Consider the following 16,331-nt stretch of genomic DNA (forward strand, 5'->3'; position numbering starts at 1 on the left):
CACAGTTACTTTTTACTGGTAACATGCCCATGACTGTTTGCAGCAAAGGGATGTAAAGCGCACAAAATAAGAAGGTACTCGGCTTTATGCGAGTATGCACATGCCGAGTGAACGAAAGTTTAATGCTTTAGACACTCGCGAACCAAGCTTTGGGGCACTAGGTTTAGCCTAGGCCAAGTCATTTAGACGAGGCAAGCATCGACGCGCAGGCAGATAGATAAATGCTGACACATTTCTTTGGGTACCGCTAAAAGATTGGCTAGCCGCTCTTCTTTCTTTTACATGTAACAACACAGCTGGAGCATGGCAGATAAAAACTGCTCATCAAACGAAAACTTAAGAAAGATGCAAGAAAATTTTCAGCCATGTGTGTATACCAGCCCACTTACTTTTCTGTGTTACTGGACAAGCAAAAGAATGCAGAACCATGGCTGAAATTAGGCAACCTTGATCACATGCCATGAAAGTTTTATTCTCACTGTGTTGCCTGTCCACATTGAGCCACTTCGGGGAAACCATACCTTTTCTCGCTTTCCGAGTCAGTTAATGAGAAGTGTGGAAGAGTGCGGCGACCGCAGGGCCTCCTGGAGGGGGCAACACTGCCTATGGCTACATACCGTAAAATACCGGGCAAGTGCTCACTCAAAATTTAGAGATGATCGCGAAAAAATGGAGGTGGGCGCTGTCCGGTCATCAGTTTTACGTATCGGTGTATTGTGCATATTTCCTCAGATCTTACAAATTTGGGAATGGGCGCTTGGTGTGGAATGGGCGGATGCGTGGTATTCTACAATAGCTACGGTGCTCCACAAAAAACGATGCGCGGCGCATTAAAAAATTGCGTCGCACCGTGAATTAAGAAAAGGGATTGAGCGCTGCCTGGTCTCTCTCGTCTATCCTTCTTTCTCGTGTTTGCGCTGTTAATACCACATAATGCAACTTATGCACCAGAAATATACGATAGTAATATTTACCCTGTAAGAGAAAACTGAATTTTTTGCTGCCTTCAGTTTCACCACTTTACAATGACTATTTGCAATCGGGAATCTCGAGAACATTATTATTTTGTTTTTGATAATTGGCAGTGTTGGAGTGCCTATTAAGTCCATCTTATATATCTTTGTTATAAAGTCAGCTTCACTTTCAGTTACATCACATTATAAAACAAGCAAAACTTTTGCTAGCATAGTCACCGACAAAATGAGAACAGCAGGGCGTCGTTTTCAAATGCCCTGCCTCCAGCAGTCTGCCATGCATTTGCGCACGCACGCTCCGAGCTCATGGGATGCGGAAGCGTTACGGAAAGTAGTGAGCTTGTGTTAGAGAAGTTACGACTGAAAGACCTCCTCGCCACTCTCGTTCTGTCGACGACTGCAAATCTGGTCGTTACCGACAATCTCCGACCGTGACGCGACCATCGCCAAGATACACTGGCTGCGTTGCAGTCGGGTTTTGTTGCTTGCTGTGCTTGCTGACAAACGTGCACCTTCAAAGTGGCGCACCTCCCTGGCCGCAGTTGGGGTACAGCCAGCAGGGTCCCCCGCCGCCCCAGTCCACGGGCCACCCGCACCGGGACGCGGCGGGTGTTGCGCCCCCTCCGCCCATGTACAACACCCAGAACCAGCACGGCCTGGAGCCGCCCCCGGGTGGGGTGACCGGCTACGACGCCGAGCTGCACTCCCGCATGACGGGCATGAGCATCAACGGCAGCTTCAGCAAGCTCTGGGTGAGCCTGTCTTGGATGGCTTTCCTCTCAGACTCTGGAGGTAGCATCACGGCACTCTTTCCGTCGTGAGCAAGAGGGACTATGGGGGGGGGATTCGGCGGACACTAAAAAATCCTTATACCAGAAAGAAAAAAAAATATATTTTTTTCCTTGATTTTTTTTTATAGTCTTGGATCGCTAGGTGATATCTGGGGGCCCCCTACTGAGTTCAGTAAAGAGTCCTTGGATGTGAATAATTTGCAGTTGTCAGGAAGACAGGATGTGTCCACTTTCTGCTTTTTTAGCCACACGTCTTCCTTAACCCTTGAAGAGCCGGGTTTCTTTCCCGCATTTCGAACAGAAATTTCGGTCCCGTGCTCAAAGACCGTAGCATGCTTTATGAAGTGTATTTATATATGGAAGACACACTGATCTATGGCTTTAAAGATAGTCGATGTCCGCGTGTCTCCAACCTAGGATATTTTTCTTGAATTCTACTTTTCTGGATGCGGTACCGTACACAGTGACATCCCGGCCTTGCACCCTGGGGTCACACTTTTCGAGTGGCCTTAAATGACATTTTTTTATTTGGAACTGGGACTTTCTTACCTAGTCCATTACTATAGATTCGTTAATGACTAATTTCTAGATCTCGGTGTTCACCAGTGAAAGCTTGAGGTTGGAACGAAATTTTTATTGCCTTTCTGGAGCAACGAAAGAGCAAACCGAGACAGAAGTTTCCTAATCAAGACTTTCCACATGCCGTCAACAGGTGTTGTTACAAGACAAAACATTGCTCGCGCGCTTAAAAATTGACAGCCCAGTTGGGACAGCTAGGGAGCAAGTTGAAACTGTAACCTGCACGGAGCATGCCCGAGTATACTCACGCTCAAAGAGCTAAGGCCTGTTCACACAAGCATTGCAGCGCTAAATCAACACTGGGGACAGCGCTGGTGCAGTGTTGACTTGAACATAACTTGGCAGTTACACAGTACTATATCACTAATATGACGCAAAGTCGGCTCTGTATCGGTATGGTCGATTTACCAGCTCTAACTAAATATTTTGTTCCCCCCAAGTTGACAGTGCGGTGGAAGCTAGGAGCTTGTTGAACCAGTTGTAGGCCTATCTTTTGCCACGTGATCACGCTCTCCTGCCGATACCCATACACAACGGGGTCAGGTGATGAAAGGGAGGCGGTTGATGGGTCCGGCAAGCGTGAATGGGGTGAATGGAGTATAGGAGCTGTGAGTTAGCATTGCGGTCTATGTGTAGACGGGCCCTATTCAGGCAATAGTGTTTCACTTGGTTTGACAATGTTGTGAAAGCTTACGCCGGATTACAACCACGTGTCGCCGGTACACCTGCGCTTCATGGGAAGCATAGGAGCCAATTTAAGGAGTAGTGTGGGAAGTAAGAAAACATAGTCGAATGGTACTGAGATAATAGACCTTTAAACTGAGCAACCTTTTTAAAGGGACGCGAGTCCACGGATGAGTGAGACGCGGCCGTATCGAGCTGTTGTTTTGCTGAGTGGCTCGCTCGTGAATTGTTCGTCTTGGGAGTGTTGCGCACCTGACAGTAAATCACGTGGCTTCCCCGACAGGGCTACGAACCGTGCAACCTGCTTCAGGACCGCAATATTCTTCCCAAGGCTCCGGAGGAAGCCCCCCGGCCCACCCTTCCGGGCGAAGGGGCCAACTGCTCGCCCGAGTAAGCTCGTTTTCAACTAGTAGCATTTTCTTGTTTCTTTTTTTCTGTTTTGTACGGAACATATCTTCCGTTTTTCGAGATCGCTCGCAAAAGACAAGCTCTCGAATGGGGAATCTTGGCCTTGGTTTGTAGATTTGAAAGGCTCTGAAAGAAATTCCTCTCAACACCTTTGATTGTTATATTGAGCCTTGCCTATATAATACCTGTATCATACTAATGGTGGCCCCATGGTGGCTAATGAGGAAATACGTTAGAGAACACGTGCCTGAGCTGATGTCGCGAGGCTCGCATATCTCGTGCGAGCCATTTGTTTTTGTGTCACAGCTCGTTTTCTGCTATCAAGTCTGAATTGGAACAATAGCCAACAGTGGCTAGTGGAGAAAAGACTTCCGTGAGCCATCACCTCTAGGAGTTGGTGTCCAATTTTACTGTAGCTTTATCTTGATTACAGCATTTAGTATGACAACAGTTCTCAGCTGTCTGGGCTGTGATGATATCTTAGTTCTTTAGAAGAGGACTATAAACCCTTTCACAAATTCAGTGCCATCTAGTGGCTAGAATATCAGTTCAAATTGTTATATGCTGATGGTTCACAAAGTCTGGTACCTATTAATTAACAATAGAAATATCAAAATTAATTTTTTTGTTTTTCCCCGCTGGACGGTTATTTCTTTGTGTGCTTCAGTTTCGAGGGTGTCAAAAAACAATTGTGTGTGAGGCACTTCTGAGTAAAGCTCTTGATAAAATTCACATTTTAATTGTTATGATCTGTCTGTGGCGAGCCAAAGCCAAGCATTCCAGTGTCACCCTCAACTGTGTAGCGCATAGAAGCTTACAAGTCTCATCATGGTGACATCAAACAACAATACAGTGAACTAGTGTCTGGATGCTCAAGCTTCGCATCGGCTTCTGTCTCCAAATTCTTCCTTCTCAAGCCATCAAAAGGCCGCCATTAGAATGTACAGATGATACTCACTTAGGAAATGATATCTATTGAAGTGGCCAAACTGAATTTTGGAGAGGGCCTATTCCGCTCTTCCTTCCGATTCAGGCGAGAAAAATTGTAAGTATGTGCGGGAAGAGTGTGCTGTTGCAGCGGTGCTGCTTGTACCGCATCATCTGCTGACTACCGTCATTCATTGGTTTCTCTCTTCTCTCCAGAATTTTCAGGTGTACCCTGACCAAGATCCCGGAGACGCAGTCGCTCTTACAAAAGGCCCGCCTACCCCTAGGAATTCTAATTCACCCCTTCCGGGACGTCGACGTAAGTGCTGGTTTTACGTTGCCGTTCTAACTGTTGCACCGCTGCGATTATGTTGTACATTAGTGTTGCAAAGTGTACTTGGGTGCCTGCTTTCCCGCTTTGCTTTCCATTATTGCAATTTGGCACTCCTACACTCTGTCGAGAAGTTGAAATGTTCAAAACGATTGCATATCCCATGCGTCTGAAAAAGCACCTATGAAGCTCCACACGCTTTTGTAAGGGTACTAGTGCTGTCTTTTTCTTTTTTTTAGTTTGGTCTAGTGATTAGCAGGGAAGTTGTTTGCAAACTAAAGTTCTTTCCGAATCTCGTTTTTTGCAGCACCTCCCGGTGATTCAGAGCAGTACCATCGTGAGGTGCCGGTCGTGCCGTACGTACATCAATCCCTACGTCCAGTTCGTCGAGCGGCAAAAATGGAAATGCAACATCTGTTTCCGAATCAATGCACGTGAGTTATCCTTTGTTTCGGTTTACAACGTGAAGGTGTCGACTTAAGCTCGCCCTCATTTTTCCTTTTGTTCGCAACGTCTGCGCAGTGCCCGAAGACTTCATGTTTGACCCGTCGAGTCGGAAGTATGGAGACCCCGAGCGGCGGCCTGAGGTCCGGCATGCCACGGTTGAGTTCATTGCACCATCCGAATACATGGTGAGGAGCCGGTGGCCGACGACCCTGTTGCTAATTATGGTTGAAGTGTGGTATTTGGGGCACCGACCACGCCAAACTCTTGAATGTTCCCGGAAGTTGCTTAGGGCAAAGTGTAGACAAGCTCTGGGGCTCATTGAGTGTGCAATTGAGTGCAGTATCCTAGCCTTTACTTGAAGTTGGTACGACTTTAGCTATGTGATAGAGGGTTTAACTGGCATGAACCGAGTCCAGCTCATTATTGAGGCTTTTGCCTCTCGTACGCATGCTGACGGTTTCGTCTGTTGGGTTTCGATTTGTAGCCCTCAGAAATTCACAAGTTCTGCAATAGTGTCCACCTCTGTGATTTGGGCAGTGTTTTGTCAGTTATGAAGCTAACCTGTCCGTTGTTGACGGCTCACAACGAAGCGTAACAGCTGTCTTGCGCAGAATGGCTAGCCTTATTTCCGCTGCGCGTTCCGTTGGATTGGATGAACTCGGCTGACAACTACATTCACGTTCGCCTCTCTTTGCAGTTGCGACCCCCGCAGCCTGCCGTCTACCTATTTGTCCTGGACGTCTCGCACGGTGCAATTCAGACAGGTTCGTCAGCACGCTTCATCTATACACGAGAATTACATGTTTGCCTGTTGTTGTGCTGCCTTTGCTACTGCAAGCGCTAGAATTAGAGGCAATTAATGAAGCAACAATCTTGCCGGCATTTCTGATTGGTTGGGGCTTGTTTCAGGGTACCTGTCGTGTTTCTGCAAGGTGCTCCTGGAAGAGCTGGACAACATTCCGGGTGACAGTAGGACGCAGGTGGGCTTCATCACGTTTGACTCATCGGTGCACTTCTACAACCTGGGGGAGGGACTCAGCCAGCCCCAGATGCTGCTGGTGTCGGACATCGAAGGTGACACGCACTTCCCTGTTGAGTTTCCGAGAGCTGTGCGTCTCCTCTCTCTGCTGGATGGTGCAGAGTGGTCGGAGCTATACTTCGTCGCTTGAGCTCCATGCACAGTGATTCCTTTGATGGTGTTAGACACAATTTATGGAATGAAATATAAAGTAGCATGCACATTGGAACAGGTTTGATTGACAGCTTCTTGTGGGGAGGGTAAAGGAAGGGAGCGAGGAGCAGCAGTGAAGGCTCCTTAACTTGGAATTTCAAGAAAGTGCCAAAAGAGGTAGAATACGGCAACTTCTCTCCAGGAAAGCTTACATAAACTGCTTAAAGCATTCCATGCAGTTTGTGCGGATAGATGGTGAATTGGACATTTTTAAGCTTTTTGTTGGACATTGTCAGTTGTTTTAAAACAGTGGTGTTGAAGGCACTAAGCTTTTACAGTACGGGCAAGGTTTGTTAGGCATGACTGCCCTTGGACAAGGGATGAAAAATAAAGTGGTTTATGACCATTAATGAAGTAAGCAGTTCTCATTGTTCCGGTTACCTTTTTATATTATTTCTGGTTCAGACGTGTTATGGCATTTGTGACAGGATTGTAGGACTAATTTTGCTTACTAGTTTTTCTTTTTCATAGATGTGTTCCTGCCATCTCCGGACAGCCTACTTGTCAACATTGCTGAATGCAGAGGGGTGAGTTCGTTCATGCCACTTGTGTAACCTTTCGATGATGAGGCCAGTTTGAAATGTAGCCTCACAAGTCCGCAACAATCTCATCTTTCAATAAACACTTATGAGCAGTCTTTTCTCTTATCCTACTTCCAATTAACTTTTGGGTTTCTCTCTGTCTTGCTCCTGAAATTCTTTAAAAGCTTTTAATAAAAACTTAAAGTGGAGAGGTTGCAAATTCCAATAATGGTCAGCTTTGTCAGTTCCTTGGTGGGGAAGCACTCTGAACTGTGTCTGGACTGGGAAAGGGGTGACTGTTTGAGTCGATCTTTGCTTCAGCTGGTGCAAGAGCTGCTGACAAACCTGCCTGCCATCCACGCGCACAACGGCGAGCCCACAAGTGCACTGGGTGCGGCTGTCCAGGCGGCGTACAAGCTCATGGTTAGTCCCATTGTCATTCTCTCGAAGGAATGGTTGCCAAACTCTGGCATCGCAGACCGAACCTACCGTTTGCACAATTTCCCCTCTGGTGTGTTTCTGAACCTTGCTAAACGAATTGCTATAATTCTCGGAGAATTAATGTTTCTCTGCATTCTCGTGCCTCGGTTTCAGAGCCCCGTTGGTGGAAGGGTGTCCGTCTTCCAGACCTGCCTTCCCAACGTGGGGCCTGGGAACCTGAAGCCCAGGGAAGACCCCAACCAGAGGGCTGGAAAGGTGAGGCCTTGGTTTCTTTGCATTCGTTCTTGCACTCCAGTGTGTATTACCCAAATTACTCCGAATGTCTCTAAAGGCACCTGGAAAAGAGGAGTTGAACTACAGCTTCTCATATAGCTAGAGACTCAAGTATGTATAGCTTCCTAATGTGCTTTTGCTGTAAGAGTTCATGAATGGGACCTCCTTCAGAGGCACCTGCAGTCGCTAGTTGAAGGCTTCTATCTGGAATGTAGATGAAACTTCCTCGACGGAGTAGTACTGAGAGGTTGAAAAAGAAGCCGAAGTGATTTGCAAAGTTATCTTTTGTGGTTGGAAGGAGTGTCCTCCTCAGTACATAGTATATGAGTGGGTGGATTTTACCATGTTGTAAAAAGATGGGTTTGTAGTGAGCAGGTAGTAGCAGAAATTGGAGCTCGTTCGATGAGTTTCCAACTGGAGTGTTGGTGATCTTTACAGGAAATTGCTAACTTGCTGCCTGCCATTGACTTCTACAAGAAGCTGGCGCTAGACTGCTCTGGCCAGCAGGTTGCAGTGGACCTCTTTCTCATGGGGGCCCAGTACATGGACGTCGCAAGTCTAGGTGGGTGTTTACTCTTGCGTGGAGCACCTTTGTGTTTACTTTTAAGAGAACAGACCTAAAAAATTAGATTTTTGGTATGATGTGCCGTGCTTAATTTGAGTCTTTCCGGGTTTGCAGATCCATTGTTCAATGTATCCTGCCGTAATTTTGTCGCAGGGGTACTCCAATAAGATTGCATTTATTTTTGGTAGTAAAATCTTGGAAGAACTTATGAAGAATTCAGAAAGGAAGTTTGTGCTTTTGTGTCTTGTGGTGAGACAGCGGAAGGCAATCTCTCTTTGTACACAGTGTAAATTATGTTGCTACAGAAGCCACATGGACGGTGGAAGCTATGTTGGCATGATAGTTTTTAAGGATCGTCAGAAACTGTTAACTGAGTATCAGCACCAGGACAGCATGGGGGATGGCAAGGACTGTGTCATTTTCCAGTTTAGAGTACCCTTAGAATTACCCTTAGGAAGAGGTGAAGTAGCCTGTTTTATTAACCCTTTCTCCCCTTCGCCAGCCTGCATCTCCAAGTACTCGGCGGGCTGCATCAACTACTACCCAGGCCTCCACAGCACGCTGAACAAGGGGCAGATGGAAAAGTTTGAGGCTGAGCTCCGGTACTACGTCACCCGCAAGATTGGTTTCGAAGCGGTCATGAGGATACGCTGCACGAAAGGCAAGCTATTCATGACTTGAATTTTTGTACTTTGTGGAGTGGTACAGACCGAACGCAGATAATAGGGAGTTTTAGAATAACGTACGCAATTTTAGCGCACGCTAGCGCTAAATTTAGCGCTTGTATTAGCGCACGCGACGCAAGAGAGTTTTAGAATAGCGTTTCTCCGCCGCGACGCTAAAAAGCATCTCGCGCTTGCGACGCCACCAAGATACAGTAAAAAATTTTATTTCATACACGAAATGCTGCAACTTTAGAAAAAAAAGAGTTTTTTGGTCCAGAGTAGCATTTTAATTTGTTTAAACATGAGAACGCGACGTGAGCGGTTGAGCGGTCGTGTCCGCTTGCGTCGCCTCGGCAAGAGAGGTCTCGTGTACTGACCTTCGCACATCATACCTTCGCCGTGAAATGTTCGCGCGTCACAAGCATCAAGTTGTCGGTAATCGCTGCCAAACCGAGTACAATGTCGTCCTCTATTGAAAATTGCAGTCGCGAGGATACCGCCGACGTCGCACTCACGAATCCACGAAGCCAAAGCAGCCGCCGACATAATCCTGGAAGCCGCCATGTTTTTTTAACTGTGCTCGTCTTGGATTTAGCCAACTTCTCATCACGAATCCTCCTAGGAGAAGCGCAAAGACTCTTTGCGTACGCACGCTATTTCCGAGAAATAGCGCACGCTAAAATTGCGCACGCAAAGCGCAAAACCTGGTTTGCGTTCGGAGCATGCGCAGTGGCGACGACGCTATTCTTTGCGTACGCAAAGCTTTAGCGTGCGCTATTCTAAAACTCCCTAATGAGGCTCTTCATTCAGCTTTTACCTTTGCATACAAGGTCGAGTAAATATCTTCCGACAAATTGATTACTTTTAGTGGTGCCTTAAAAATGTGGCCCTAAAACTAAAAACAAAAAGTAAGGGCGTACAAGAAAAGAGGTATATTTACAAAGAGGACAGTTTGTCTCCTAAATGAATCGGTGATTTATGCCAAGATTTGGTACTCTCGTGCAGCACGATCATACTAAGTAGAGGATCATAGATTGTCAAGTATTATTAAGCTGCCCCAGGTTTTTTTTAGTTATTTTCTTGTACACGAAAGAAGATTGAGTGTGCAGGTGAGCTGGTGAATATTAGGCAACATAATAAAACTGGAGACACGGAAACAAAAAGGACTTGCACAGCACCGTCTCGGTGTTGTGTACGTCCATTTTGTTTCCGCCTCTTCGGTTTTATTATGTTGTCTTGTACATGCCAGCTGTGAGTCGAGAACTTTTACTTTTTCTAATAGCTACTATAACAAACATTTAGTGTGGCCTACAAGTAGGGTTCCATATTTTCGGATAAATCCTAAAAAATCTAAATTACACTCGCCGGTGAATTTTCCGTCAATTTGGATTTATCCGAAAAATTCAAAATTTTGAGGTCACAGCGACAAAACAAGAAAAAGCAAAAAAGACAGTGTTTTACGAGTAAACTTTTTAAGTGCACAGGGTTGGTTGTCCGGAGGACGTGGCATTATGGTTTACTTTAAAGGGGCACTGACACATCAAAATCATATTTTTTTTATTATCCAAAACGGTTGAAAACGATGCCGGGACATTACCCTCAAAATTTGAAATTTGGGAATTCAGTATTTGTGAAGTAAAAAAACAATTTCCAAATGCCGAATTCGAAGTTCCCGCGCGATCGGCGCCGGTGCCTTGACGTCAAAAATTGCGGAGACCTGAGAGTCCCCTTTCCTGTCACCACTCCCTGCTGTTGCCATGGCGACCCAAAGCGAGGATGATAGGAGCGAGCGCCGGCTCGCGCCGGCGTTGCGGCGGACCGGTTTTGAGCGGTGTCGCCTGTTTTCCGTTGGAGGATACAAATCCAGGAGACGGCACCACAACAAACTCCCGATTTTTGGTATTTCAAAAAGAAGGGACGTAGTGCGTTCGCAATTGCGTTAAAAAACATGTTTTAGGATTGCCGTCATTAAATGTTATAAAGATGCCGCCTACAAAGCTTCTAAATTTCCTGATTTTTGACGTCGCCGATCAAAAGAAGCGAGGAGGCGAGAGGCGGGAAAATCAAACTCCAAAAATAAAAAAACGCGCGTGCGCGCGGGAAAATTTTTTTTCGCGATGCGGTTTTTTTTTGCTGTCTATGGCTGCAACTTGCATCGTTTTAGACAATAAAAATAAATACGACCTTTGGGGTGTCAGTGCCCCTTTAAAATCTTGGAACTGCTGACAAAAAGGGTTTGCCTTTTAGCTCGTCAGTGTTCCTTCAGAACTGTGGGTCATGGTAACGAGACATGTAGTTGGGCTAGTTGGTACCCAAACTTCGTTTATATCGTTTTTGAATTTTTTAAAAATTGGGATTAGAATTTTAGAAAATTGGAAAACTCCGAAAATACCCTCCGAATTTTACGAGACATAAACTCAGAAAATGGAATCCTACCTGTGAGATATTAAAATTCTGGAAACTGCCCTCCAAGTTGATTAACATGTCTGGTTCATGTGACCGACTCTGATTGACGACTGACCGTTGCGCATGCTTGCTGCTTGCACGATGCAGGGCTGATGATCCATACCTTCCACGGCAACTTCTTTGTCCGGTCGACCGACCTGTTGTCTCTGCCCAATGTGAATCCGGACGCCGGCTTCGGAATGCAGATCGCCATCGAGGAGAGCCTGACCGATTGCAACCTGGCCTGCTTCCAGGCTGCCGTGCTGTACACCTCGAGCCGGGGTTGGTACACGGTCTCAGTCGAAATATGCCGGCCCAGACCGCCTTTGTATCTAGCCAGAAGTACTGGGTAGGCGATCTTTCGGGAACAGGTGTTCGTTCGGGACTTTACAATAATTACGGTACTTTTCTTTTGCTTTGAACAGACCCCCGAAAACTTGAGAATTCTGAAATTAAGGGGGGGTGGGAGAGACGGTAGTTCTCATCGTTTGAGCCTAAGTTGAGCTTACTCAGTGCCCTCAAATTTTGCGCAATATAAAACTTGTCGAAATGAGACTTTATGCGAATGAAGAAAAAACCTGCGTTAAAAGACCAGGGCTCGATCGTAGCAGGGTTACGATGCATACGAGGAGAGTGGATGCAGTCTTGAACATTGACAAGCTGTACTCGCCGAACATTCTCAGGGAGGTACTACAGCGGTACCTCTCCAAGTTGGCAGCTTGAACGAGGTGCACTGCATTAAAATTGCATTCGAGAGTTCCACGATTACCATTATTTGGTTATTAGCGAGTGCAGCTCGTGCCTTTTTCTTTTCTTTTTACCATTAGCATTGTTTGTTTTTTTTGTTTTTTTTTAGGGGGGGGAGAGGGAACATGGCAGCATACTACCGAAGGAGATACAGGCAGGATGTCTTTTGAGGATTTCGCTTGAAGCATTAATTTAGCATAAAGTGACCATTTTCTGGGTAATTTTTGACCCCTCCCTTTACGACTCTGTGTCCATGCTTGTGGGACCCAGAGCCACGAGCGGAGGAACAAAAACTGCACCACTTGTACACCCTCATCACACTTTCTGACGCACGTGTCGTCGTGTATCAGAGCTGGGGGGCCATGTGCAACAGAAAAACTGCCTACTGTCTATGCGGTGGTTGACCTCCTATTAAGAATTATTTTAGGGTTTATGGCTTGCAAAACAAACTCTAGAACTTGAAATGATGAACCTGGGACAGTTGAAAACTATTGTAAGGTTTCGACATTGTTTCTACTTTTCTGGCATCATTTGCTTAAATGTCTAGCGAGATCTTTTATCTCATTGGTACAGCATTTGTAGGTATCTTCAAGCTAGTGGTCTCCTGTCCTGAAGGTATCGTGTCAACAAAGAAGTTTGAGATACGACGCTTTGAGGTAGGATGCAGAAATAAGCACGGGAAGGAGAGGGGGAGGGACAACTACTGTCTGAAAGGTGGTGTTTTGTTCTTTCTTGTGTACTTTGTGTCCAGTCTTTTTGGCACAGTCACATATCTCTGGCTTGTCCGTGCTTCGACTCTTATTTCATTACTCGATGCTTTTCTGGCATCTTCATGGGGTTAACCTGATTTGTGTTTGTATTGGGTCATTCAAGAAGTCAGTGGTTTGAAATCAAGTTTCATTACTGAAAGACTGGGAAAGATGATGTTCGGCGACTTTCTCTCCAAATTTTGTGCCGCAGAAGGCGAGTGCGTGCTTGTTTCTCTGAGGCCATTCTCTCGTGGATTGTGCAGGGGAGAGGAGAATCCGGGTGCACACACTAAGCCTCCCTGTCACGGCGCTGCTCCAGGACATTCTGGGCTCCATCGATCAAGAGGCTGTGGTGGGGCTGCTCTGTAAAATGGGTGCGTCTGTCATTTCTTTCTGTTTCCTGGCCACCTCGGTCAAGGTGTGGCTGTGCCGGTGACCTTCAAGCGTCCGAAGAGTGTAAGACTTAACTGCGTTCGGGGTAACTGCAGTATGCACATTACGGGACCTCCAGGTGGGCCAAATCACCCCCCGGCGACTCTGCTTATATCCGACATACTCTGCCGCTTTGCAACATGAATTTATCTGTTGTTTTTTTTGTGCAGTAAAACCTCGTTAATTCAGCCCCTGCTAACTCAGATAATTTGAACTGCCAATCCGGTCCTGTCAAACGTTTGTATTAGTCAATGGCACCAAACGCTCATTAATTCGAAGGCAATTGGACGCGCTATGGTTAATTTGGACGAATTCGGCTGGTGGCACAAGCTACCGCACGTTCTAATGGGTATGACCGCTATCCATCCGAGGTGCACACATGGTTTTTTCTGGTTTTTCCCAAGGTACTTCGCTCTTTCGGTTCTCTGTGTTTCGAGCCAATTTTGCTCTGAAAGGCCGTGCGTCTGCGCGCTAGTCTCCTGGCATGTCGTCGTCACGTGCAGCAACTGTAGTAACCTTCATGGCGGTGCTGCCAGCGAAGTGGCAGAAGTACCAGGCCGAGGATTTAGCCATGAAAGTGGAAATGCTGAGGGTCTTGAAGGACGGTGTCTCTCGACAGCAAGTGATGTAAAGGTACAACGTCGAGAGAAGCATTTTGGCCACGTACGTGATAAATGAGGCCGAGGGCCTATGGGCTTTCGAGAGCGAGAAGTTCAACGCGAAAAGAAAGCGGCTGCGGAAGGCAGCACACTCGAAACTAGAAGAGGCCTTGCTGCGGTCGATCATCAGTGCACGGGATGTGCAGCTGCTCTTGAATGGTCTTCTGATCTGCCCTCAAGCAGAGAAGTATGCAGTGAAGATGAAGATTGTTTCGTTCGAAGCATCGGAGGGCTGGTGCAGACATAAACTGGTTTTCAGAAAGGTGTGCGGAAAGAAAGGTGCCGTCAATGGCGATGTTGTCGATGACTAGAAAAACGTCAAGCTTCGCGAGTACCTCACTGCACATAAGGCAAACGACATCTTTAACGCAGACGAGACAGCATTGTTTTACAAAGCACTACCAGACAAAACCATCGCACTGAAAGGAGACTTCTGCACATGTGGCAAAAGAAGTAAAGAAAGGGTCATAGTTCTCTTTGGCACAAACATGACTGGTATGGAGCGCTTGCCACTTCTTGTGATTGGAGAGGCAAAATAAACCGAGAAGTTTCGAAAACCTCGAACAACTTCCCGTTGACTACCAAGCGAATCGGCAGGCCTGGATGACGTCTGAAGTTTTTCGAGCTTGGCTACACCAGCTAGACTGACGCTTCCGCACCAAGAAGCGCAAGGTGTTGATGTTCGTCGATAATTGCAGCGCCCACTCCAATGCGTCGGGACTGAAGTGCATTCAGGTTGTTTTTGCCTCTGAACACTACTGCTACCCTTCAACCCATGGATCAAGGGATAATTCAGTATGTGAATAGCAGATACAGGAAGCATATATTGGAGTGAATGTTGCTGTGCACCGGGATTGCGAGGGAATACAAAGTATTGCTTCTCAGCAGTATCCACATTTTGTCGTACGTGTGGAACAACTCGCCAGCTGAGATTATTGCTAACTGTTTTAAGCATAGCGGCTCTGTTCGAAGCTTGCCAGGTGGGGAGACCCCCGACGTCGCTGAAGACGACGACGGCTCTTTCGACAATGTCCTTTCTGCCCAAGTGCAACTTGCTGACTACCTTGCGATTGATGACGGTGTTGTGGTCGGTCAGCCGAGTGACGGTGAGATCATCAGGGATGCCCTATGTGATGACGGGCGGGCTTTGGATGAAGATGAAGACTTTCCTTGTGAGGAGCCGTTGCCGCGTCGCACTGTGCGAGAGGCTGTGTAGGCTATTGTTGTGCTCAAAGACTTGCTACATCTCTGACAGTGCGAGTGCGGTGGAGCACCTGACTACGCTAAGGAAAGTTGTCGTCTCCACCCAAATGTCGTCCAGAAAGCAGGCGGCAATAAGATTTCTTAAAATAAAGCTAAGTCACAGCAAAACATTTTCGCACAGTTTTCTGTCCATTCAATATTTCGACTTTCGGATAATTCTGACATTTTTGCCGGTCACGTGAGATCCGAATTAATGACGTTTTACTGTATTGCTTTGAGTTCACCTTTAACATTGTAGTTATTTTGTATCGGGTAATGTCTAACTGTCGAATACTTCTTTCAAGAAACAATGGTGGTGCACACTCATTCCGTAGTTTCACGAAAACGAGCAAAGTTTCTTACAAGAGAAACATCGTTCGTTTTCACCTCAAAAAAAAAAAAAGGAAGTTTTACGCATTGTTCATACGCCACACAAAGTAGTTCTTACAAGGTTTTGTTGTTGGAGGAAGAAGCAACGATTTCGGCATTTGAAGTGTGTGCGTGTTGATAAGATAACATCTGTCTAATCTAAAATGGACCTACATATAAATTTTCTACATAAAGGGGAAAATTAGTAATGCTCTGCGAGGAGACGTACAATTTTTTACTACGATTCTTGAGGTGAAAAAAAGTATATATAGCGCCCTCCTTTGCAGTGCCGTAATGGAACACGCTTGGCAGGTATGCCAAGATATTATGTACTACCGAGAAACAGGGCACGGGCGTGAAGGACCGAGTGGGCACCTGGGACGTAGTTTAGTTAATGCAGTGGCACACGTCGGTTAATGTGCTGGCACGCGCTGTTTCATGCGTCGGCCCGTCTTGTTTCAACGCGTTGACGAGTGTCAAGCCTTGGCACGTGTTAGTTAATGCGGCGGCGTGTCGCTTCTGGTTCCAGCGGTGGACCGCAGCCTGTCGTCGTCGGTGGTGGATGCGAGGGACGCCCTGGTCAATGCCTGCCAGGACCTGGTGCAGGCCTTCAGGGCCACGCTGAGTGCGGGACAGGCGTCGGCGGGGCTGCCCATTCCCCACTGCGCCCGCCTGGTGCCCCTCTTTGTGCTTGCACTGATGAAACACGTAAGCTGGGCAAAGCTTTTTTTTTCTAATTTTTTTTTTTTTTTAAGAAAAGAGCATTGATTTGTGAGTTTGCAGATTTTTGTTATGGTCATATTGTCTTTACATTGTCAATCTTTTTTTTTAGTCTTTAAGTGAGCTGCACG

The 16,331-nt window shown here is 46.5% G+C and overlaps 1 protein-coding gene across 1 annotated transcript in view; it reads left to right on the forward strand.

Annotated features, from left to right (window-relative positions):
* The window catches only part of LOC8024385 (protein transport protein Sec24A), a 41,039-nt gene that overhangs the window by 17,470 nt on the left and 7,238 nt on the right, over window positions 1-16,331 (forward strand). Inside the window, 15 exon segments of the mRNA XM_040223665.3 lie at window positions 1,517-1,726; window positions 3,312-3,418; window positions 4,580-4,682; window positions 5,002-5,128; window positions 5,217-5,326; window positions 5,839-5,905; window positions 6,051-6,215; window positions 6,844-6,899; window positions 7,215-7,316; window positions 7,488-7,589; window positions 8,046-8,169; window positions 8,675-8,833; window positions 11,391-11,564; window positions 13,042-13,152; window positions 16,010-16,188. Coding sequence (XP_040079599.1) covers window positions 1,517-1,726; window positions 3,312-3,418; window positions 4,580-4,682; window positions 5,002-5,128; window positions 5,217-5,326; window positions 5,839-5,905; window positions 6,051-6,215; window positions 6,844-6,899; window positions 7,215-7,316; window positions 7,488-7,589; window positions 8,046-8,169; window positions 8,675-8,833; window positions 11,391-11,564; window positions 13,042-13,152; window positions 16,010-16,188 — 1,896 coding nt within the window.

Source organism: Ixodes scapularis, unplaced genomic scaffold, assembly GCF_016920785.2.
Source record: "Ixodes scapularis isolate PalLabHiFi unplaced genomic scaffold, ASM1692078v2 PGA_scaffold3__209_contigs__length_174095766, whole genome shotgun sequence".
NCBI lineage: Eukaryota > Metazoa > Arthropoda > Arachnida > Ixodida > Ixodidae > Ixodes > Ixodes scapularis.